This window comes from Cebus imitator, unplaced genomic scaffold, assembly GCF_001604975.1.
Source record: "Cebus imitator isolate Cc_AM_T3 unplaced genomic scaffold, Cebus_imitator-1.0 Scaffold54, whole genome shotgun sequence".
Lineage (NCBI taxonomy): Eukaryota > Metazoa > Chordata > Mammalia > Primates > Cebidae > Cebus > Cebus imitator.
Window position 1 is genome coordinate 3,097,864 of NW_016107369.1, and position 25,347 is coordinate 3,123,210.

Sequence of the window (25,347 nt, forward strand, 5' to 3'; positions counted from 1 at the left end):
TCTTAGCCATCACGCCTACCCGCCTTGCTTCCTCTAGGTTGACCATCAACTTGCAAGGGACACTTCAGCACCACACAGCCCACAAAGCATCCAGGGGAATAGTGGAGCTGGTACTTAAGAGGAAGTTCCCAAATTCATTCTCCATTCAGGGCTGTAGCTCTCCCACTCCCTCCTGTGCTGTCCCTTGGGGTCACACCTCCCGTTTGCTGGCAGGACGTGAGGCCGCTGGGTGGAATCTACCACCATTTCAGGTCTGGAAGAGTTAGCATTTTGCAGCATTCTTTCTGGTCTTCTCCCAGCCCCTTCTCAGTCAGGTGTTTTCTTATGGGGAGCCCATGAAGGCGGATGCCCTCCCTCCTCCCTGAGGAAGCACTGTTTGCTACAGCTGCAGCAGCTGTTCCTGGGCAGGCTGGCCAGCCAGCGTTCGCTGGGAGCCAAGAGCCCCTGCAGCCCGGGAATTCTGGGCTAATGCTCAATCCTGGCATGGTCCTCTCTCTCACTGACCCCTTCAGTCCAGGTCACCACGACAGATGCTGGGAACATATGCCATGAATTAATTCACTCCGGCACAGCCACAGAGGAACAGCTTCTTCCTCGTTTCTCCTCCCACCACCCTTGCTTTCTGATTTCTACCTCGCCAAAAGAAAAATCAAATTTCTCCCCTTCCCTCGCTTCTAGCACCCCTCCACGGGCCCCCTCTTCATTATCCTGAGCACACTGCCAAAGGCTTTTGGCTCCTAGAGACTTCCTCACCCCCACATCCCAAGTAGGATCAAAGGGCCAAGAAGGAGCCCAGATGTCCCCCTTTCCAGCTTTTTGTCTCCAGATAGACTATGTCCCTGTTCCTGGAACTGACGAATGCTCATTTCCTTTTCTTAAAGAAACGTTGTCTTTAAGGGGCCAGAATCTCCCCACCCTTCCAGTCCTTCCTTATATTTAGCTCAAATCACTCCTGCTGCAGTGAATTTTCTGGATAGAGAAACAAGCGGCTCAACTTTGTGAGCATGCAGGTTTGTTATTTGTCATCTTCATTCTTTCCTCTAAGGAGGGGTTGGCAACATTTTTCTGCCAAGCGGCAGGTAGCTATTATTTTAGGCTTTGCAGGCCAGACGATCTCTGTCACAACTAAGCCATTGTAGCATAAAGGCAGCCACAGACAAATGAGCTTTTGTAAACAAATGAGCACGTAAGCAAATGAGCATGGCTACGTTCCAGTAGAACTTTATGAAAACAAGTGGCGAATGGAGGGTAGTTTCCCGCCCTTTGATCTAAGCAAATCAGTCCCCCACCTCTGTTATTTCTTGGTGGGTGAAGTATCCCTCCTTCTTCCCTCCCATCTGTATTTTGCAGCAGATCATATGGACTCCTTCACTCACACAGAAAGGTCCTATTTCTTTGCTGGCTTGTGAGTTTCTTGAGGTCAGGGGTGTGCCTTATTTGATTTTGAACTCCTGGAATAGGCATGCAGTTGGATAGAAATGCAATCAACACCCAGTCTTCGACTGGAAGAGCTTACAGGCTAGTGGGGAATACAGACAGGTGAAGTCTATGTCCTCAAAGCAGAGATAAACTCAATGGTGGGAAGAAGGCTGGGAGGGAGGAATCAGGAGAATGTGTCTCCCACAAACTCAAATAGTGTCCTTTGAAAAAATTAAGGACAGGAAACAAGAAAAAATGAAGTACTTACTTAACCCTGATACCCTAAAGAACTGAAAACATACAATAAATAAAGAAAACTGAAGCCTTGAAAAACAGTTTGGTAGTGTTTCTTAAAAATTAAATGTAAACATTCCATATGACCCAGCAATTTACTTCTTAGGAATCTAGCTAGGCAGAATGAAAATTGTGCGGCTGAGCGTGGTGGCTCATGCCTGCAATCCCAGAACTTTGTGAGGCCAAGGCAGGCAGATCACTTGAGCTCAGGAGTTTGAGACCAGCTTGGCCAACATGTTGAAACCCTGTCTCTACTAAAAACACAAAAATTTGCCTGGCGTAGTGTAGTCCCAGCTACTCAGGAGGCTGAAGTGGGAGAATTGCTAGACCCCTGGAGGCAAAGGTTGCAGTGAGCCGAGATCATACTCCAGCCTGGGTGACAGAGTGAGACTCTGTCACAAAGAAGAAAAAAAAAAGAAAACATCTGTGCACACAGAGACACGTACATGGAATGTTCACCGCAGCTTTATTCATAATACCCCAAATCAGAAACAACCCAAATGCCCATCAACAGACAAATGGTTAACCAAATGTGGTGTATATCCACACAATGGAATACCATTCAGCAGTCCGAAGAACTCCTGATAAATGCTATAGCACAGATGAACCTTGAAAACATGCAAATAAAAAGAGCCGAACTCCAAAGAGTATGCATTCTATGAGTCCATTTATAGACACGTCCAGAATCAGCAAATGTTGATGGGGCCGGGGAGCAGCTGCCCAGGGCTGGGGATGAGAGCGGGAATGAACTGTCCACGGACACGAGGGAATTCTGTAGGATGACATAAATGCTCTATAATGGGACCCATGCATTTCCTAAAATCACTGAATTGTACACCTTCAATTGTATACTTTTAATTTTTTGGCACACAAATTTTATCTAAATAAAGCTGTTACAAATAACAAAACCTGGTGCCAAGCCATCCTTCTATCCACGGCTGAGACGTGATTCATGAGAGGAGATGAAGGCAATACCCGCTGGCCGACTGCAGGTGCGATTGCCGTAAACTGTCACTTTTCCTATGTTAACTTTTTGATCTTAACCATTTCTAAAATAACAGCAGCTGGCTCTTAGTGGGTAGCACCATCCCAACAAGACAATACTAATATCATCCCATTTTTCCAGATTATCAAACAGGATCAGAAAGGGAAAGTAACTTGCTCCAGGGCCCACAGCTACATTCTGCCTCAACCCCATTCTGCCTGATTCTAGAAGCTATGCTCTTTGCCATTGTTATTTGCTCCTATTCCCTCTACCTGCCCCCTTCCCCACTGATCCTGTGACCTCAGGGAGAAGAGCATGGTGCTGCTTGGTCAAGCAAGGCAGAGTCTATGCTTCCCTATCTCTCTGCAGCCCACAGCACGTTGCACGCAAGTCTCCAGCAGCAGTAAGCCCAGAAGCGCCCTTAACTACTAAGCCGAAAGACCTTGATTTGTGCAAGTAGCACATTTTGGTCAAACAACACCGAACAGGTGGTGACATCGGTTTCCACCAGGAGCATGTAGTTACAAAAGCCCGTCTGAGTGTCCCGGGTTTTAGCAAAGATGAGCCACCAGTCAGGGATAGAGATGACGTAAGCTTCAGCAGCTGGCCTGCCGGATGAATTTCTGGCTTGAGCTCTTCACTGGGAGCTGAGTTCCCAGGGAGCACTCGAGCAGAGGCCCCCCCGCGGTGCCTTTCTTGCCTGTCTGCTGCGGTGGGCACACCCTTGCCTGGTGGGAGCTGGCCAAGGCCTCCCAACCTCTGGTCTCTGACAGACAGAGCCCATTGTTCTCCTCTCCTGCAATGTGGCATCAATAGTTCTGCCTCTTCCAGGGCAAGATATGAAGAGGCCATGCAGTAGTTTGAAAGTTTTCCACAGTCTGCCTGTCAAGCCCAAGGAAGCTTGAGAATGCTGTCAGCATAGGAGGGAGGGGTCCCCAGACACTCAGAGGCCTTTTCTGTGATAGGCCGAGCCTTGGGCATAGTGAACTGGAGAATCTTCTCTTTCCTTGACACACCCACCCCAGACACCTTGACTTCCAGCCACTCCTCCCACAGGTCAGGCCCACGCCTGCCTCCTGGTTTTTGCCAGTACTGTTCCTGCTACTGGGAGCACTGTTCCCTGGGCACCAGTCTTGCTCCTTCCTTCACCTTGTCAGGTGTGTACACAAATGCTCCCTCCTCAGGGAGGCCTCCCCTGCTCACCCTATTAAAAACCACAGTCCCCCACCCCAGCCCGTTTTCATTTTTTTCTATAGTACCTCTTACCACCTGCGACACTATCTATTTCACTCTCTTTGTCCATCTCCCCTTCCAGAATGTAAGCTCTACAAGGAAAGGGAGTTTCACCCGTCTAGTTCTGCATCTGGACTGCCCAGACCAGAGCCTGCACGAGGGCAGTGTCAAGCAGTTCTTTCATGAAGTAATGAACTTCCCCATCACAGCACAGCCTATGAGCAGCATCTCCGCAGTGACCACCCAGTGCCAAAGACACCAGGGGAGACTTTGTCAGAGCAGCTGGGCTACCCAAGCCTGCTCAGAGGTGACTTGAGTCAGTCTAAGAGAAACTGGTAAGGAACGGGTTAACAAGCCATGTACTAATAGAAATGGCAACACCAAGATTCTTCACTTCATGCCCCTCCATGCCTGCATAAAACCATATGGGTGCTACCTGTGGATGCTTGCTGATTGTCATGCCCTCTTGGGCCATCTTCCTGAAAGGCTCTCTGAAATCAAGTATATGACACCACTGGATATAACCTCACGAAGGTATTTTCCATGCGAGGTGAGAACTGGGTGGCCGTAGATTCTGCAACATCTCATTCCTCTGGCACGCTGATGACATGATGTGCAAATTCTGGGTAAAGGGAGAAGCCCAGACAGGACATGGCCAGGGCACAGGATGAGTGAAAGGAGACTCAGTCACATGTGGCCTGGACCTAATTTGTCTGAGCTTAGTTCGCTCAATGCAGAGCTGCTCCTACCCAGGTCCACTGCCGTGGGCCAAGACTCTTGAGCTCACCCATGTTGCCAGGCTTCACACCAGGGGATTGACAGAAGCCCTCTGCTCTGTGGTCACTCTGCAGACAAGACTTGGGGGGCGGGTGGCAGTGGACTTCTTTCTCCCAAAGAACCTGCAATTCTGTCTGCTGTAAACTAGACTACAGAAACACAGGTGTTAAAGCACTGTGGCATCAGAGCTTGGAATTCCAGCTCTGCCACTCAGTTGGATAATCTTGGGTGATCCCTTAACCTCTCTGAGCCTCAGTTTCCTCATCTGTAAAATGGGATAACCACAGTCTCTGCTTCACTGGGAGGCTGTGAGGCTGAAACTTGATAATTCCTATGTGCAGAGCCCAGCACCTGGCATGTAGTGAGAGCTCCATGTTAGATCTTCTTGCTGCTGTTGTTGTAAAATAAAGGGAGAAGGGAAGTCAGACCCTAGCCACTTGCTCAGGCTGGCTGAAGACCTCCAAGGTTATCAGAGTCCTGAGGCAGTTGATTTGCCAGTAATTAAGGGAACAGAAATGCAGCCTTTCTCCTTTGGGTTTCGGAATCATGTAGACTTAAGCAAAACTAGCCTGGATGGAAACTTTTCCACGGCCATGGGAATTATTCCAAAGAGGGGCTGCCTGGGCTAAAAGTGTGACTCTGGAAAGGAGGAAACGGGACCCTAAAGCCACTAAATCCCCGAGTTTATAATTAACAGACAAGCATTTGCTCTGCCTGTTCTGGAGCCATGTGGCTCGCCGGGGAAGGGCACCATAGTCACACAAAAATAACCCCCCAGTGGGTTTTTGATGTGTTGAGCCTCTTTGTTTTTCTGAATTTTAATGAAGGGCTTTCTAGGCACGATAAGAAGCACTCAGTGCTCCCCATGGCCGAGGAGTGGGCCTTAGTTAGCTGCTGCCAGCCTAACCCAAAGCTGCATGGGCCTAACCCAAAGCCTCCTCCAAAAGAAGCAGGCAGGGAAGGGGCTCTGTCCTCAGATGAGAGAATCTCAGGGAGGAAAAGAGAAAAACAAAAACAAAAGACATCTCAGTTTAGAAGAAGGGTGGGGCTCTGCTCCTGATCCCAGCACATCTTGGAAACAGGCGGTTATAATACTTGCAGCTGTGGAGAAGGCAGCCACGTATCTGAAAGGATGAGGAGGGAGGCCCAGGCTCTGTAAGAGAGGGCTTCCATGGAATTCCCAGGGCTGCTGGCTGGCCCCTTCCATGAGATTCAGAAACAAGGCTCTGGGAACCTGTAGTAGCTTTTGGAGCTCAAGGCATGGATTGCAGGAAGAGGGGAGAAAGGAGAACGTTGTCAGAACAGCCACCAAGCCCTGATGAAAATGAAGAATGGGTCTCCTTCTCCCTCCCGCCTCCTGCTCCCTCCGCTGCAGCTGCCTGGAAGCCTGTGATGCAGGTGGCAGTGCAGCGTCACTAAGGTCGCAAACAGAGGGCCCAGGGCACCACAGGAGGGGAGGCCCCACCCCAGAACCCTAGCAGGCAACTCTTTGAAACCTCCCGAGAAGTGGACAGCTTCCAGTAGGAGTGCCCACTCCTCCTCCTCCTGAAGCAAACTCTCCCACATGCTCCTCTACTGCGAGTTTCGAGTTCCTATCAGCTGACTTAAAAACTGTTCTCCTTCACTTGGCAATAAACTTTTCCAAGAAGAGACTGGAAAGAAAGGGAGGAGATGGCACAGGATAAAGCAATTTATTGCAATTGAATTATCCAATGTGGTTGACTGAATATAAATATTTTTATTACAAAATACTCTATGTAAAAATTTGGAGCTGCTTGCAAGCTTCTTTAGCTTTAAGCTCATTGCATTTTTTCATGTCTAGAGAGTGGGTGATGGGCTCAGGTGTGCCTGGGTTGCCCCGCAGGGTCCTCCTTCTCTGTTTGCAGTGGGTCCCACTCAGTGAGGACCTCTGAGGACACATCAGTGAACAGATGGTCCCAGTCCCAGCCGACGTCATCCTGCCAAGAAGAGTACCACTGGGTAAGACAAAGAAAGGCCTTTTCCCTCAACTGTAGCTGACTTCCCCCACCCATCCAGGCCTCAAGGAGGCACAGGTCAGCCTGGGAGTCACTGGTTATAGGAATGCCAAAGCAGAGAGGCCAGGGAACTGGTGCCGCCACTGTACCTCCCGGACTTCGTGCTCTGGCGCAAGCACTTTGGTGAGGAGTTTCAGGTCGATCTCCCCATCCTGCAAATGCAAACAAAAGAGGTCAGGCTAAGCACCTTGAGGGCTTTCAGGCAACTATTTCTTGCAAAATCACGATCAGTTTTTGTGTGTCAGAACTTCCCGAACTGAGACCTCCAGACATGCCTTCAAAGAGAGTAAAATTACGAATGAACCCCCTGGCCACTGGTAAATGAGGGAAGGCTATGCTTCCTACATGCTGGGTGTGCTTTGGGGCAAAGGACCATACTGGGAGGGCAGAGTGTGACAGCAGCATACCCACAGGGACAGAGGGGAGTGGGTGCCATCAGGTACCAAGTGGGCAGCCATGGAGGCAGGTGGGAGCCTGGCACTGAGAAACACTGGACTATGTTGGGTCCAGGCTTGCTGTGAGATGATCAAGGATAAAACCTCCAGCAGAGGTATGGGTGCTGGGCAGCCAGCCTCAGGGACTGCTGGAGATGCTGTATAGCTTCGGAGGAACTGAGAAATCTCTATGCCTGTTGCTTGTAGCCTGCCTCTCTATGCAGAAGCCGTTCCACTCACCAATGTCTGAATGGCTGAGTACTTCATGAGGTCATTGTCTAGGTCTCGGTATGTCATCACCCGCTTTACCTGGATGCTGAAGGAAAGAGAGAGCAAGAAGAGGGAACCCCAGGCACGACCTGTTCCAGGAGTGCTGCCGGGCCACCATCCCCAGAGCCTCGTACACAGCTGGGGATGACCAGAATGGGAATAACATGTCTTAACAAAACGGGAACCCTGGATGGAGCCCGACACCAGAAAGATCTGGATTTACACTGGGGGGTGGCAAAGGGCCACTGTAGATAATATTTGGAGTATATTAATTCACCTATTCTCTGCCTCCCTAATCATATCCGATTTAACCTACCTGGGAGGGGCTGCGACCTGCAAAACAAAGTCTTCTTCTTGTACTTCCTCCAGATCCGGAATGATAGGAATATCTGCAAGGAGAGGCAGAGGCAGCCCTGTCCGCAGAACTCATAGGGATTGCGCCTGCTTCTCCACTTCTTACTCACTCCTCTTCAACACACCAGCCATGAGGCTGTGGGCTGGGGCAGGAATTTAACTAGGGGTAGGATCAAAGGTGGAGCTTCAACGATGTCTGAATCCCAGCCTCACCCCAGAACCTGCTATAGTAGAACCTCCTGGGTCAGGCTCAGGCATCTGGATTTTTTTCCCAGGAGTTCCCTGGCGATTCTGATGCATGCAACAGGTCAGAAGCCACTGAAGTGGGTCTCCAAGGAGAAATGTAAAGAAATGAGACTCCCAGACAGCACGTGAGGAAGGTGTTGTTAGAAGAGAGGAAAGAAGAGGAACAAGTGAGCCTGGCATGGTCAGGGACAGAGGAACTGAGAGTGTGCTGTGTCACAAAGCGGATGTGCATTAGCCCCGGAGTGCAATCGTCATGGCCCTCAGCCTGCATCTGAAGGGCATCTTCCACCTAATGACACAGCCTGACTCCTCGGGATCCGGGTCTCCATTCAGTAGGTCTAATATAATTAGTGATGCTGATTCTATGATTGTGCTTTTCTTGCTGTCTCAAGATTTTCCATCTCTGAACTCTCCAGACAACATATGAAGAAACATGAGGCCATTTCTTTCATCAGTTCAACAAAATCATGCAAATAGAGAAACTGGGAAACCAGTCCATCCCTTAACTGTGGCAACTTGCCTAAGTGACCAAAAACTGTCCAAGTTCTCATGGGTCAACCTAACACCCTAAAGAAACATCTCCTCCTCCAAGTGAGTATCACGGACCGGTTGAAAGATTTTGTTTTAAACAGTCAGGGGTGAGGGAGAAGACAGAGATGGTACAAGAAAAAGGCCTGGTGGGGTGAGACAGTCCTGGATTTCCTAAGCCAACTGTAAACACAGAAAGAAGGAAAAATCCCACAGAGGGACAAGCAAAGACATCTTTCATTTCTGCTTTCACGGGTTGACTTCAATCTTAGTTTTAAAATCATTTCAAGAACAGCTGAGAGGAAGACCCTTGCCACTTTCAGGCAATTTCATGATTTAGACTTTTCGATCACTCTAGTCAAGCGACGCCAGAGGATGGAAATGTCAGTTCCGAGCCTGGTGTCTTTATTATGACTTCCGACTGTGGAGGCACAGATGTTGTACCCGGAAAAAGAGAGCATGGAAGGGAGAGACAGAGACAGAGAAAATTCAACAGAAAGAGATGGGCAGAGAGAACAAGGGATAAAAAGAGCGAAAGGGGATAAAAATAAAAAGGAGTTGCTGATAGGGAAAATCAAGAAGAGACACATCCACCACCCCCCAAATAATGAACCACATTCAGCAAGTCTTACACCTAGAAAGGAGCTGTTCAGAGCTTAGATTGTATCTCTGTCCTGCTAGAGAACTGGAGACTTGAATGCTCTAAGATTCTATTTCTTATGCTAATAGAAAGTTAGCTTGCTTTCTCCCTCCCGCTCTGCTCTGTGTGATTAATACAGTCCATTGTGCAGGCTGCTGAGAGTGTCGTTCCCAAGGCTGGTAAGGCTGCGCAGGCCCTGCGGAGGGCTGGGAGGAAGCTGGCTGAGCCGCGCTCCATCGGCAGTGTGACAGTTTTGGAGTGCGCCTGGCTCTCCTCGGGTGCAGAGTCCAGCCTGAGATGAATATTCAGAAGGTGGTAAGAAAATGCCCCATGCTGAGTTTGGGGCTCAGGACAGGGTCTTCCCGAACTCCCCTTTCCCTCCACAACTTTAGCATTTGGGTCCTGTCAACTCTGCCCAGCGTCTTGGGGCTCTGAGGAATTGCACTTCTGCCTGATGTCCACTCTCTCTCTCCACGGGCTTCCCTCTTCATCCCCAACCCCCTTCTCCAAATGTGCACAAAGAGTGTGGGGCTGGCCCATCTGTGACAGATCAGAGGTCAGCTCAGGCCTTGGCAAAGGGGCCGCTCAGAACGGCGCTGGTGGGGCTGGCCACACAGTGGGATTTCTCTCTAATTGGAAGCCTGGTGCCCAGGAGAACCCGGTGAACCGCCTGAGTGGGACAGAGCCAGCAATGACAGCCAGGCCAAGGCAAGCTGGAACATTCTTGTGCAGTGACAGCTTGAGCCATCGCAGCAGAGGCAGGCCATCCAACTCCAGCCCCCAGCAGAACAGGTGTCTACGGAGCAGTTTTTGGGCAAACTTCAAAGAACTTCACAATTTTACAGTTTCTGCAAGTGCTCATGAGCACATATGTTCTGCAGAACTTTATTTTCTCTTTATCTCTTTCCCTCCTCCCTGCTCCCCCACTCTCACATACACCATGAATGAACACAGAAAAAAGAAAACAGACTTAAGAAACCAGCTTCTTCACAAAATTACCTCTGAGGAGTGACCCGGTCTGCGTCCAGTAAGAGGCAGTGACTTGACTAGCAAAGGCGGAGGGGTAATGAGGCCTGCTTCGGGTTGTAAAGTTTGCCAGGCGAAGCACATGATTTTAACAGAGACAATACAAGGAAGACGGGAGTCACTCTGGTACTGTTGAAAAGCAACCACCGTTTTCAAAAATTTTTCTTCAATGTTGCTAATACCGAGAAGAACGTGAATGGCTGCAGTGAGGTCAGGAGCATGCTGTGTCAGCGGACTCCTGCTCCACGGTTAAGAGGCAGGTTCTGGAGGCAGGAGGGTCTGCTCCAAACCCAGGATCCACCACCTACTAGTTGTGTGACTTTTTCTCTCTATGCCTCAATTTCTTCATCAATAAAATGAAGGTTGGACTCACGCCCACCCATTCAGTTGCTGTAAGTATTAAATGCAATGATCTTTATAAAATACTAGCACTGTGATCAGTATAGAATATTCAATAACTATTCTTACAGACTTAACCGATATTCTAATATTACGTATGTAGAGGAACTATATGGCTCCACCTTCATTTTCAGCTGCCCAGTGATGGCCATTTTTCAGAAGAGAACACTGAGGCTAAGCAAGATTCAGCAGCTTGCATGGGGTGAAACTATGAATAATGGACTGAGCCAGGCTTCCCACTTCAATGTGGCAGCAATGCCTGAGCTCTGCCACACCCCACACGGGCTTCCTTCTCAAAAGTGAAACGCATTCAAAGACACCTCCTCCTACAGTGAAGGGGTGAGACAGCTGCCTATGCTCAAGGCAGCTTTCACTCAATGTCCTCTGAAACTTAATGTCCTCTCTTCTGGGGTCTTTCTCTTGATTCCAGTAACTACAAATCCGCTAAGTCCTCTCCCTTACTGTAAACCCCGACTCGCTACTTCCGTACAAGGCCAAATGGAGCAGAATAAAAAACATGTGCCACCAACCCTATCTTATTAAACCAGCCCCAAGGAGGAGGAGGCAGCCAGGCACCTTGAACAGCCCGAGAAGGTGAGGCTGTGACACCCCCGGCACCATGGGAGCTGGTATCCCCAGTTTTTGTCTCAGTTCCCCGGAAGGCAGTGCCACCCTCTCATGGCCATGCTGTTCTTCTTAAACAGAAGACTCCTTCTTGCCTTGTGCACTGCTCCCTGGCTCAGTGTTAGCTGTTTCATAGCTGTTCAACCTGTCTCTGCCCCGCGTGGTACCTGGTCAGCCACGCTGTGGGGAAACTCCATTTGTCTGCTTGTTAATTCATTCATTCATTCATTCATAGATTCATTCATTCATTCATAGACTCATTCATTCATCCATTCATCCATTCAAGGATACTGATGGAGCACCCACTATGTGAAAGGTACCATGCCAGTAACAACAGCAAGTAAAATAAACATGGTCCCTGTCTTCATGGGGCACCAGTCTGATAGAGGCTAATAAACACAAAGAAAGGCACTGCTTACAAATTAAAATACACACAAAGAAAGAAACCAACTGGATCTCATGACGGAAAGTAACAGGGAAACCTGATTAATTTTCCACAACAAAAGTAACATTATAGGTAGTAATAAATTCAAGTGCTATAGAAAGGCTTAGAATGAAAATGTCCCTTCCTTCTGTGAGACCCAGTCATCTCCCAATAGGTAATCACTGTTAACGACTTTTTCATATTTATTTACTGAAAAGAATTCACGAATAACACAGCATGTAAGTCCTTCGAAAGTGTTCACAAATGGGATCACACTACACAGACACTGTTCTGTACCTTGCTTGTATCTTTCCTTACATGTATTTTTACATACATGTATTTTTTCTTTTAAATGACCTTCTCATATTCTATTGAACACTGCTCCACAATGCGTTTAATCCAGTCCAGAGAGGATTTAATTTGGGCGTGTGGGATTAGAGTCAGCAGGGTTAGGATTGAGCAGTTAGAGGAGGAAGGTATTTCTGAACTGAGGACAGGGCAGCTGAAGCTGAAGGAGGAGCCGGATTCGGCCAGGCAGGAGAAAACATGTGCAAAGGTGCTTGGTGGTGAGAAGTAACTGGCCACACTGGAGAAACTGAAGACAGGACACTGTGGTTGCGCTATGCCAGACCCCTTCCAAGGCATGACGGGGGAAACCCAGAGGGACTAAGCAGGATAGAAAATGCACGTCCCCTCCTTAGTGGCGCACTTCTGGACCTAACAAAAAGAAATAAAAGCTTCCTACTTTATCCTTCCATAATACTTTATTCGTGGCCACAGGGTAGCCCTCACTACCTTGCAGGAGGTAGAGTACATGAAATTTGCTCCACGTCTGCCCCCTGGATGGTGAACTAGCTGAGAGCAAAGCCACACCCCAGGTACCTGTGCATTCCAAGGACTGGAAAAATTAGGAAAAAAGAACTGCAGTCACCACACACCCCTCAGATCAGGAAGTGACACACCCGGAAAAGCCACGTCAACCTTCTCTACATTATTCCAACTAGAATTGCTATTGAGTCCTGCTATTGCTGCCTGAGTAGGACTCATTTCACAAGAACAACCAAGAGTAATCCTTGGACACTTCCTGGCATTGATAACATCATAGAAAAGGCTTTGGCTTCCTTCAGAGCTGCAAGGCCCACTGAGAAAGGCTTGTGCATATCCAAGAAACAATGGATGCATGGAGACAAAGTTTCAGAGGAAGAGTCATTCAAATTTGGTCCATATGGCCCAACTGGCTTCCAAACCAGAGGCTGGGTCACACTGCTCTTCACCAACCTCCACATTCTGGAAGTACCCAACAGAGGCTTATTAATGCATAGCAACAGCAATGCAAACCTGTTTCAAAAAGAGAGATCGCCAAATGGGAAACTCATTTTGATACCAGAACACTGAAACCCAACACATCTGCTGAAACCCAACACATCTACCCAATAAATCACTCAGCAGATGATACCACAGAAATGAATGGGTGCTGCCTAAATACAAAGAAACGTATGGAACACCAATAGATCCATTACAACTGATTTCAAAGATGTGAGCTGTTAGATGTGAGGGCAACTGCCATTTGCCCTGAAACACATTCATTATGGATATCATCATCACATGTGCACACTAAAATGCTAATTACCTAGCGAAGTCCCAGAAGGATCCTTTTTAGCTCCCATGGCCTGACAGTCAAAAGCCTACCTGCCTCTTCCAATGAAGCCAGCCCCAAATCTCTGTGATGCGTTTTGAGATAGCATGTGTTCAGATCCAGCTGTTGTTTAACTGTTTGGGAACTGCTAGAACAGAAAGTGACTTCTTAGATTGAACTCAGCTTGCAATGAGTATACCCCAAGCACTATCCAGCTCGTCACCAGGAGTATAAATCTAACTCTGGCAGGAAGACGCAAACAAAGGAGGCACCCCAATCTGGCCCCTGGGTCCCGCCCCGGCAGAGATGTTTCAGGCAGGGTGCTTCTTTCTCTCTGTAAGCCTTTAGGTTCTACTCTGGGCTAATTTTCTTGGTTGGGGATTTCTGAATGGGACTCCCTGGTCATGTTCAGAAGGACTTCTATAGAACTACATCAAGTCTCTTCTGTACTCCAGCACTTTCTCACCTTGACATTTGAGCAAATGATACAAATGGTTGGCTTCGCTTTCCAGCTTCCTCAGGGTGCTTACTGATGACACCAGCCCTCTCACATCATTGTCACTGATGACAAGGAGAGTTCGAGAACTCCAGGTGCTTCCAAAGGCAAACGCCCTATTTGGTTACACACAATCTCTTCCCAAGCTTCTTTCCCACTCAGTGTCCTGGCCACTGGACAGCATTCACAGGCTGCTTAGGGCTCACATCTGCCATACATAGCCAAGTCAACAACCAATCCACATGAAAGGGATCTGGTCATGCTGCTTAAGGACACCCCAGTAAGGGCAGTCCAGACCCTAATTCTGTGCCCAAAGTCAACAGACATTCAGAGCTCTCAAGTGGAAGGAAACAATGTCCATGTTTTTAGGAGATGGCAACTTAAAACCAGAGATCATTATAATTTTTCTCTGCAGCTGCAAAACTTTGTTTTACTGAATGCTGTTACCTTCAGCATCACGTATGGGGAATTTTAAACAGGCAAATGGAAGAAGGTCTGATTGAAGATGAAGTTAAGTGAAAGAAATTGGTCTCATTTAGCACATGACAGGATTCATCTGTGTTCCCAAGTCCACTGAGGTGGCATCATGGGCGTTTCATATTCATGAGCTGCTGCGACACTATGTCCCCTCATTTACAAAGAGCCGTGTTCAGCAAATTCTGTCCCTGTGGACACTCCGTGCATTTCATGGTCTTGTCAGAGAGACATCAAACGCTCCAGTAACCAAATACCAGAAAATGGCTTTAATTAGTGGATCTCAATCGTATAAATAATTTTTTTTTCTAAGTGAAAAAATTGAGAATTTTTTAAAAGGGGAAAGAAAAGGGAAAGCAGGAGGCAACAGGCTTCAAACACCCGAAGGAACAAGGGAAAGAGGAAGTCTCAGAGGAGCTCCCGAGCGGTCCGCTGCATTCCTTGAATCAGGGGACAAGGGGCACAAACACGTCTCAGGTCTCTGGCAGGTCTGCTGTATGAAGACGTGTCCCTTGTGATTTCACCTGATTAGAGCCGGGTCCAGGGCTGTACTTGCTACTGGCAGGTAGGAGAAAAGAGTCTGAACATTGCAACAGTGGCTAAGGAGCCATGCTGCAAAAGCTGTGCAACAGGACTGACCGCACACCACATGCGTGTGGCCCTGCAGACATGGTGGGGTACGTGGTCAGGAGCCACGCACAAGCAGGTCCCCGAGGAGGCGTGCGATGGGGGAATAGGGAGAGGAGATCCTATTCTACAGTGCCGGTTTGGGGTGCCCATATGTTGAAACGCCTCTGTGCTCCTCCAAGGTGAATCTCTCCTGATGTTGCTAGGGAAAAAAGATCACAGACCTTAAGAGGATGAAGATCAAAAGAGTTGATTGCTCCTCACAGCTCCCCCAAGCTGTGGCAGCTCTCTTGGCTGACAATGGGGAGGGAGGTTTGGACTGAGTTGGGTTTCTGAGGTCAGCCAGGCCTCAGCACAGCTGGGATTTGCCTGGATCTTCCGCAGAGAAGGGAGTTTGTCGACCTGGCTCTGGAGACACTATAGCGTCTGAATGCTGGACCTCATTATGTTACCCACGGAGGGAGGTTAGCATGTTTCTGAAAGAGCCATGAGTATCACCCCCAAGAGAGCAATGTTGCTGTCATCCCACCCAGGTCTGCTGAAGGTTATGCAGGGATCAGTATTGGCAACACAAGGAAGCGGCAGCCAGGACTCAGCCTTGCAGGTCATTCAAAGGTCGGGTTCCTGAGAGACAGGCAGGGCCCAGAGAGGACTCTCCATAGGGAAGGGCCCATTCAGCCCAGCCGTCTCAAGTGACCTCATTCTGAAGAGGACTCCAGTGTCACCTGCCTGGGTGACCCTTAGGGAGCGTCACTCTGCTGGTCACTTTCAATTGAAGGAAACAGGACAACATCCTGCAGTGGCTCTCCCGGAGCCTCGTGGAGGTCCCAGCTTTTATCTGTGGAGATGTATTAAGGACAAGGAGGGGTAAAGGACTGTAAACGTGACGAAGAAATAAAGTGGCTGGAAGGAATGGAAGCCAAGGAACTCTCCACTCTCTTCAATAAGGCCCAAGACGGGTGATGTGGTATTAATGTGACAGAGAGCACCTTCTCAGAGACGCCCGTGGAAGAACATTAGAAAGCGGGCATATCTGATTCCATTTCATCCTCTTCATGTTACACTGAGAAAAACAAGACAAACTACACTGCTTTTATTCTAAATCCTTAGGTTTTGTATTTTTCCTTATATATATTTATTAAAAAAATGCTCCTTTGATCGGTGCCACCCATGACACCCCCACATACGGAACGCTTCTGAGCGGCTCCCTCTGCGCAAGGCCACTGCTGGTGACAGCCAGTTGGTTTTGATCACAGCCACTCGGAATCGAATTTTCATAAGACAGATGAGGAGTCTTACTGCTGCTCGCTCTCTTATCAGATGAGAAACGGGGGGGGAGGGGGAGAACGGGTCCTGAGGGAGCAGCGCAACAATCAAGGGCGGCAGGGCTCTTTCTCTGTCCCTCCGCTGCTGCAATTTTCAAAAGAGTTCGCCTCGAGCACTTTTAAATGATGGTGTCTCAATTCTGTAATCATCTTTCAAGAGCTTTCTCTTAAAGGGTCTTTTAGGTAAACCTAGTCTGTCAACCACACTTACAGACTCAGGAATCACATTCGTGTCCTCCTGCGTATGTATATAGACAAGTGCGCACACACGCTGGACATCTCTGAATGTTCAGAAGGCAGAGAGAACATACAGCACGGAAGGAAGCTGCGTCATTTGGCCATGAAGCTTGCCTCTTGCCAGGGTCAGAGGACTCCCTATTACCTCTTCCCCAGATTTCTGCCCTAGGTAGGTTTTGCTGCCTCAGGTCCTCCTTTAGAAACTTATCCTCATGTGTGATGTGTCAGAAGGAAAAGACTTCTCCAACCAAGGACTAAGTGATGTCCTAAGTCCAAACTGAGAGGCACAAACAAGCTTGTCCCTTCCCGTCTCACCTAGGGGACAGCTGGCTGCCAGCCTTCAAACTGAGAAATGAACCACAGCCTTCTATTTAGGAGAGCACAGACGTCGCCAGTCATCCAGGCCACAACCTGCTGTGTTCTGGGTTACAAAGACTATTTGGAGCACTCTACAACTCCACCTATCTTTTTTCATTGCAGAGAACATGGTGCCTTTTCTTTATAGAGTCCCCATCATTGGAAACAGACATCCTAGAATACTAAGCCTCTCTTTCTTTCTGCTCGGATAAAAATCAAAGCAGTCTAAGATCTCCCTGGGTAGTGATCCTCATCAATCTAAGGCCTCTCCGCTGCTCACATCCTCATTCACCTGCTCCTGTCACAACTGCGTGGAGGTGGAGAAGTGCTCATGCCTCTTCCTGAAAGCTGAAGCATTGCGTACAGTCACATCTGGGACAGTCTCACAAAACTAAATGGGATTGGCTTTGTCCTAGCCTGGTCCTGTCTTCTGTATTAAACGGGGACAGAATCCAAGGAGTTACAGCATATAAACTCTGATCTCTATAATGATTTCGGGGAGATTCAACTCTCTTTGACTTTCGTCACTGCTCAATGCTGGATAATTTGCTATTAATCACAGTCCTCCAAACAGACTACAGCACGACAGAATGCTGACAGGGCTTTCTCTGTGTTCCTGGAGGAAGGTTAATACAACCTGCTTCGTTTAAACGTGCATGCATGCCCATTACAAGACTTTCGTTTTCACTCTTCACATTCCACTTCTTCAGATGTGGACATGCAAGCAAGCTGCTCACGTAACAAGGAAAATGGAAGCCCAGAAAGGTTACTACTGTCAACCATGTTTTGAGCAGAGACGTGCGTGATGGTATGTTTGGGACATCTTGTGTAACCCAGACATTTCAGGACACAATTAGGGACTCTGGCCTTGCCCTGCCAATGCAACAGGATGTCTGGTCAAGACTCATGGCCCAGGTAGCACATTATGGAATTTCAGGTCTCACCAAACTCCCAAACTCTCCAATACCCACAATGCAATCTGTACAAGCCCAGTGAAACTCCTCACCCTAAAATAGGTTCTCCCCTCTGGAGGATTTAGCACAGGCACTCTTGAATTCATCACGTAAAAGCAATCACCATGGATTTGATGGAAAGAAGAGGGGAATGGTCAAACCTGAATCTTCTGCTTCATGTCATGAGAGCTTTAAAGACCTGGTCTCTTGTGCTTGTCTCTATCCAGCCCAGGCCCTGCTGTAGATAAGACTTGACAATAAGAGGAGCAACAGAACCGAGGACATGGCCAAGAAGTAAAGCTGAGAACCGGGATGGGGAGCAGATGTGCAACAGGCTGCTGGAAAACGGGTGGAGACAGGCCTCCTCCATAAGTAGGGCTGTGAGCAGAGGGGTTAGGAGTCACAAAGACCACGTCTGAGTCCCAGCGCCACCTATTCCTAGCCGTGGTATGCTGGAGCAGCTCCCACTGGCCCCAAAGAGCCACTTGCTAAATTTTTAGGAATTTTGCCTGCAGGTTGTCAAAAAGAAACATCATTTCAGGTGAAATTATACATTCTTATAATTAAGTAAATTATATTAAAAAGAAAGGGCCAGTGTGGTGGCTCACGCCTGTAATCCCAGCACTTTCAGAGGCCGAGGCAGGTGGATCATGAGGTCAGGAGTTCAAGACCAGCCCGGCCAACATGGTGAAACCCCTACTAAAAATACAAAAATTAGCTGGGCATGGTGGCAGGCACCTGCAGTCCCAGCTACTCAGGAGTCTGAGGCAGGAGAATTGCTTGAACCCAGGAGACGGAGGTTGCAGTGAGCCAAGATCACACCACTGCACTCCAGCCTGGGCAACAGAGCAAGACTCCACCCCCAAAAAGAGAAAAACAAAAGAAAAAAGAAAGCTAATCAATACTCAGAACTCACCACCACTTTCTGAAATTTACTCCATTTTGCTATTATCTGTGCTCTTGAGGCTATGTATGCCTATTTGTGTATCTGTATAGAGGAAGTAAACACGTGTGATGGTGCTGCTGCCCATCTCTTCCCACTTCTGGAATCAGTGATGTCATATTGGGAGCTTGAATCAATCATGGTGGAAGTATTTACACCACAGACTTGGCAAACACTACCAATCAGGACCTTTCCCCATACATAAAAGCACATCACTGCTTATCAGCCACGTGACCTCAGTGAGTTATTTAACTTCATAAGGTTTTCATTTCCTCCTCTGTAAGATGGTGATGATCACAGCATCTCCTTAGAACTGTGAGAATTAACTGAAGCATGGAAGGTAGAGCAGTTAGCATGACGGCTGGCTCACGGTAAGCACAAACATCAATTACCAATATCATTTCCTACCAGAATGACTTCTTTTTCAAATTTCTTACCCCATATCCTGTAAATAGACCAACATTAAAAAAAGCAGTGAGACAAAAGAGAGGGCAGCTTAGTCCTTGGACCAGTAAGCACCCATCCACCCGATCCCGGCCCCTGTTCCCGCTATGGATGTGGAGTTCCTACATGTGCATGTGTTAGGAAAGGTAGGGGAGGCTAAGAAAGACCCTAATGTCCAGTCCTAGTAACTTTGAACTTAGAAAACCAATTGATTTTAAGGAGTGTTATTTGATAAAACATCAGAAGTAGTGTGTTAGGCCATTCTTGCGCTGCTATAAAAAATGCTTGACGCTGGGTACTTTGTAAAGAAAAGGGGTTTAATTGGCTCATGGTTCTGCAGGTTGTATAGGAAACAGAGTGACCTCTGTTTCTGGGGGGCCTCAGGAAGCTTCCAATCATGGCGGAAAGTGAAGGGGGAGCGGAAAGTGAATGGAGAAAGCAGGAGCAAGGTTGGGGGAGGCACCACACGCTTAAACAACCTGAACTCACTCACTATCACGAGGACAGTGCCAAGGGGACGGTGCGAAACCATTCACGAGAAATCCAGCCCCAGACTCCAGTCCCCTCCCGCCAGGCCCCACCACCAATACTGGAGATTACAACTCAACTTGAGACTTGGGTGGGGACACATATCCAAATGATATCAAGTAGTTACAATGGTTTTTTAAAAATTAGGAAAGCCAAGGAACTAGGCTTAGGAAGCACCTATGAAGTCTCATGTGCTATATTAAGCCTAAGGAAGAAATGACAAAAAAATGAAATGTTCTTACTACGTGAGAGTGGAGTTGAGCCATCAGGGTTTTCCATTGATTAGTTTTAAAGAGTTCTTTCTACTTTCTGTCTATGGCAAAGCTGTTTAGGCTCAGAGTGACTCTGCTGTTTGAAGAAGGAGGGATGAAGGATATGGTGAAAGAATTAAGCAGAAAACGAGAGAGAGTCCAAAAGAGTTAGAAAGCCTGGAGACAGATGAGCAGGGAGAGGGAGAGACAGGGACGAGAGCGCGACAGTCCTCTACAGATAGCATTTTTCTAATTCCATTGACAGCCAAGCATCTCACATCTCTCCAGCCTCATTGCTTGGCTGTGTTCAGCCACTTTGACCTGTTTTCCCTGTTGACATGGATAGAAAATTGTTTCAGATCAACCAGCTTGCTGCACTCGCAGAATGAAGTTCTCCATCGCCCCTGGCTAGAAGTGGCTCAACCCAACTTGTCCTTTAGGAATTAAACACTTTTTGGTTGGCCAGAAGGATTTATTATTCCTAAGGTGTTGAGGTATTCAATTGTGAAAACTGGACCTCAGGATGCAAAGGAGGACAGCCCTCTCCAGTGGAGGTGAGGCATGCCTGCGTGCCCGAGAGCTGGCAGCTGCCAGGAGGAGGGAGCTACAATGCCACTCAGTCTTGGCTCTGCTAAAAGGCAAAGGTTAAACACAAGAAAGACTGAGTCCTTTTTTAGGCTCCTGTTTTCAGAGACTTTCCACTTTTTAAAGATATATTTTGGAGTTCATAAATTCTTTTGTAATTTGAGATCAACTTTTGAAAGTTGAGTCCATATCTAATTGCATATTCAGAGATTATTCCACCTGAACATTCTTCATCTTTTTAAAAAGATAATTTCTTTGCTTCTGTCTGTGTGCCTCTCAATGTCCATCTTCAGTCTCACCTTCTGTCCAGTTGACTTCCTGAGGATGGGGTTGTGGAGCTGGGAGAGACTAAGAAGGCCTGGGGAGGGTTAGAGGGGGACAGAGCTTTGCACTTGCTGTCTCCTCTCTGCTCCAGGAGTCTGCTCCCTGGCCCCTGACTTCATACCCGCCTTTTCAGACAACTCTACTCTTCCCTCAAGTTGGAGTTTAAAAGTCACTTCTCCAGAGTGGCCTTCCCTCATCCCCCAGTCCAAATCAGATCTCCAGTTCCTTGGTGCTGTCCTCAAGATGTGAGTTCTGGTTGTTTAAAAGTGTGTGGCACCTCCCCCTCCCTCTCTCTTGCTCCTGCTTTCCCCATGTGACCTGCCTGCTCCCCCTTTGCCTTCTGCCATGAGTGGAAGCTTCCTGAGGCCACCCCAGAAGCAGATGCTGCTGTGCTTCCCATACAGCCCGCAGAACCGTGAGCCAAATAAACCTCTTTTCTTTATAAATGACCCAGTCCCAGGTATTTCTCTCACAGCACCCTGTGCTCTCATCCTTCGGGGGCTCAGTCACAGTTTGTCCTTTCTTATTTTAATGCTGTGTAATTATTTGCTTAAGCCCTGTTTTCCCAACTAGACTGTAAACTGAATGAGGGCAAAGACAAGGAATGTTGGGATCATTGTCACGTCCCCATGCTTAGCCCCATGCATCACAATCACACTCAGCAATATTCAAGAAGGGGTGGTAAACGAACAAACATATAGATGAACTAATAACTTGCCCAAAGTCACCTGTAGAGACTGAGTTCAAGCCTACTCCATATCTGATGTTCCTTCTCTAACACCACACAACTTTCCATGACAGAAGACGTCTAAAGGCCTTCCGGCAAGCTGGAAACTTGACTCCAAGAGCAAGAAGAGATGATTAGGCCACTGAAGGATGGTCATCCCAATTTGGGGGCCATGAGGTCATTTGGGGCTCTGGCTGTCCATCATTCTCCAGCTATTCTCCAGGATCATGAATCCCATCTTCCCTGAAGCATTGTGTCAGCTATAGCTGTAGGTGATTCTACTTAGAATCAGCAAATTAGGTGAGTGGCATTCTTCATAACTTAATCAAAGGCAGTTTATGTGGGAAGGATGAGTATCTGTAGTTGGGAAAGGACCAGAATCAAGACCTTTCCCTGCAGAATCAGCTTCTCTTCCGAATAATGAATGAATTCCTTATTCATTCTCCATGTGGAGTCTCTTCTCATGCCAGGTACCTTTCTTTGAAAGGTCTTTTGCATTCTTCTCTAGCCAGCCAACTCTTATCCATCCTTCAGGACCCAGCACACAGTCTTCCTTTCTCCTGAAGTGCTCTCAGCCCTCAGGGATCAGTTCCTCTTCTGAACTCATGCCCATTAATAATGTAAACCACTAACACAGGACTGACCATTTGCTGCCTTTGCCATCCATTAAACTGTTGTCTTAGCTATGGAACTTTTGCAGTGCCTTTTACTTTTTATGCCTTGTCCCCCAGCAAAGTTCTGTGCTCCTTTAGAGCAGTGCCCCACAAGGTCTGGTGAAGGATTTGCAAATCAGTCCCTAAAGATCTAATCCAACTTGCAGATACATTTTGTTCTGTTTATAAAGTGTTTTTAAAAATTATTTCTTTCGAGACCAGCCTGACCAACATGGAGAAACCCTGTCTCTACTAAAAATGCAAAATTAGCCAGGAGTGGTGGCACATGCTTGTAATCACAGCTACTCGGGAGGCTGAGGCAGGAGAATCACTTGAACCTGGGAGGCAGAGTTTGTGGTGAGCAAAGATCGCACCATTGCACCCCAGTCTGAGCAACAAGAGCAAAACTCCAGCTCAAAAAAAAAAAATTATTTCTGTCATGGGGCCAGGCGCAGTGGCTTATGCCTGTAATCCCAGCACTTTGGGAGGCCGAGGTGCGCAGATCACAAGGTCAGGAGTTCGAGACCAGCCTGGCTAATATGTAAAACCCCGTCTCTAATGAAAGTACAAGAATTAGCTGGGTGTGGTGGCGGGGACCTGTAATCCCAGCTACTCGGGAGGCTGACGCTGGAGAATTGCTTGAACCCAGGAGGCAGAGGTTGCAGTGAGCCGAGATCGCACCATTGCACTCCAGCCTAGGTGACAGAGCGAGACTCCTATTCCAAAAAAAAAAAAAATATATTATTTCTGTCATTTTTAAAAACATGAATTCGAAAACTTTTAAGCTATGCCAGCCATCTCCTCTCTGGGTTCACCACGGGCCCCACCTTTCTTTATTGTCTTACACTTCTCTGTTTCACAGGTTTACATTATCTGCCTGGCTTCTAGAGGAGTCTGAGCTGGTAGCCTGGCTGTGGTCTTGCATATAGTCCCCACGTAGCACATTCTGGTTAAGCCACCTCTGATGTCACTCACTCTCCGTTTCTCATTCTGAAAACACACCTAATCTTCAAAGCTCCTTTTCTCTTCTTCTTCTTCTTTTTTTTTTTTTTGGCAACAGAGTCTCCCTCTATGTCCCCGGCTGGAGGGCAGTGGTGAGTGCAGTAGTACAACCTTGGCTCATTGCAACCTCTGCCTCCTGGGTTCAAGTTGAGGAGACATGTCTCTTTCTATGTAATTTCTCAGCATTTCGCCTCCCTTGCTTCATCCCTGGTATGTGTTAATTACTCTTTCCTTGGGAAAGAATGCTGCAGCCTCCTGAGTAGCTGAGATTACAGGCGTGTGCCACTACACACAACTAATTTTTTTTTTATTTTTTATTTTAGTAGAGATGAGAATTCGCCATGTTGGCCAGGCTGATCTCGAACTCCTGACCAGGTGATCCACCCACCTTGGCCTCTCAAAGTACTGAGATTACAGGCGTGACACCACGCCCGGCCTCTCTGCCATTTTTCTTTTCTCTTTTCTAGAAAGCCTGAAGCATCAATGGATGGAGAAAATGCTTCTCTTCTAACCCTACGCATCAGAGGCCTGGAAGACGGCATGCATCTTCCCAAGGAAAGAATAAGCAACACATACCAAGCGTGAAGCAAGGGAGGTGAAATGCTGAGAAATATACATAGAAAAAGACAAATCTCCTGAAAGTTGCCTATGAAAGACCAAAAGGAAGAAAAGGAAGGGCATTTCCTCACTGGATCAGAAGCTCCTGAAGGGCAAGGACTGTCTCATTCATCACTAACTCTAGCATCTAGAGCAATACAGGCCACAGGAGGTGCTGGAAGAAAAGCTGCTGGCTTTCCTCAATCAAATCTAATCTCCAAAGCTGGTGGAAGTAGGAGACTGTCTGCTGGAAAGAGGCCCTGATCTTAGATCCTCATTTCTATTCCCTACATTCGCACCTTGTCCTATGGAAATGGTCACCAATCACGCATTCCCACAAGTGTAAGAAAGTGATCAGCCCCTTCCCAAAGTGATAGTGCTCCTTGCACAGACCACCTCAAACAGCCTGGATGTGATTTTATTAAGGAACCTCTAGGTTTCCTTACAGGCACCCACAGATCTGTTTAATGTCTTTGCTGAATGGGCATCCATGGATGATTCAGGGAAATCATTGCATAGTTTCCCCACCCACTGGATATTCTAAGTTCAAAGGAGCAGCCTTCACTAGCCAACCAAGCAATTCTCTGAGCAAAGATAATTCTAGAAACTGGTTGTATGTAACATATGATTCCTATTGCATAATGGATTCTAAACATTCATACACAGTGAAATGGACTAAGTCAAGTGTGAAGTGTAACCTATGAACTGATTTTCCATTAAAGGACTCAAGCATAACTGCATGGAAAACAGATTTATGTTGGAGAAGAGGCATCCCTCCTGGAAGGTAAGAGCAGGAGCACTCTCTGTCAAGAAAGGGTTTTATGCTTCAAACCTCCAGTGCCAAAATTAAGGCCAAATTGCAAATTTCACATACCAAGTTTATGAAGGAGGAAAAAAAAACTAGAGGTATTCTTGAAAATAGGTATCTTTCTTTTTTCCATCCTTAATGAAATTTTATTAAGCAGCCCATCAATCATTTTAGGTACTCTATATTATAAATCCAGGAGCTGACACTAATGCAACCTACCTGTGGAAGGTGACGCCAGTGTATCTGAGAGTTGTACCGTTCGCTACAGCTGGGAGACGAAGAACAATGGCTCTGAGGTCAAGATTTGTATTCGAACCCTGATGCTGCCATTTATTAGTTGTGTGACCTTAGGTAAAGGTAATATTACCTTTCTTTGCCTTAGTCTGCTTTAAAATGGGGAGCTGGGCACAGTGGCACATGCCCATAGTCCAGCACTTTGGGAGAACGAGGTGGGAGGATTGCTTGAGCCCAAGAGTTTGAGGCCAACATGGGCAACATAGAGAGATCCCATCTCTTAAAGTTTTTAAAATAAATAATAAATAAAATGGGAATAATAAACAATCTAAATGTCTATCAACAACTGAACATACCATGGTATGTCCATACAATGGAATACTACTCAGCAATGAAAATAAACAGGCTAATGATATATGCAACAGCCCAGATGAATCTCAAAATCATTACACTAAGT

At 47.4% G+C, this 25,347-nt stretch overlaps 1 protein-coding gene and 1 long non-coding RNA gene across 4 annotated transcripts in view; both read right to left on the reverse strand.

Moving 5' to 3' along the window:
* Positions 1-6,049: 6,049 nt before the first annotated feature.
* The window catches only part of IFT43 (intraflagellar transport 43), a 98,872-nt gene continuing 79,574 nt past the window's right edge, over positions 6,050-25,347 (reverse strand). For 2 of the 3 annotated variants that reach the window (XM_017528580.2, XM_017528581.2), the window contains exons 6-9: positions 7,765-7,837; positions 7,419-7,494; positions 6,834-6,896; positions 6,377-6,666 (exon numbers count right to left, since the gene is read on the reverse strand). In XM_017528580.2, the coding sequence (XP_017384069.1) occupies positions 6,547-6,666; positions 6,834-6,896; positions 7,419-7,494; positions 7,765-7,837 (332 nt within the window). In that variant the 3' untranslated portion in view covers positions 6,377-6,546. The other variant, XR_005200285.1, reaches the window with a different exon arrangement.
* On the reverse strand, positions 10,402-18,422 carry LOC119471255. The gene is made up of 2 exons (XR_005200286.1): positions 13,379-18,422; positions 10,402-13,027 (listed from the first exon to the last, which is right to left on the reverse strand). It is a non-coding gene; the product is annotated as an uncharacterized LOC119471255 (long non-coding RNA).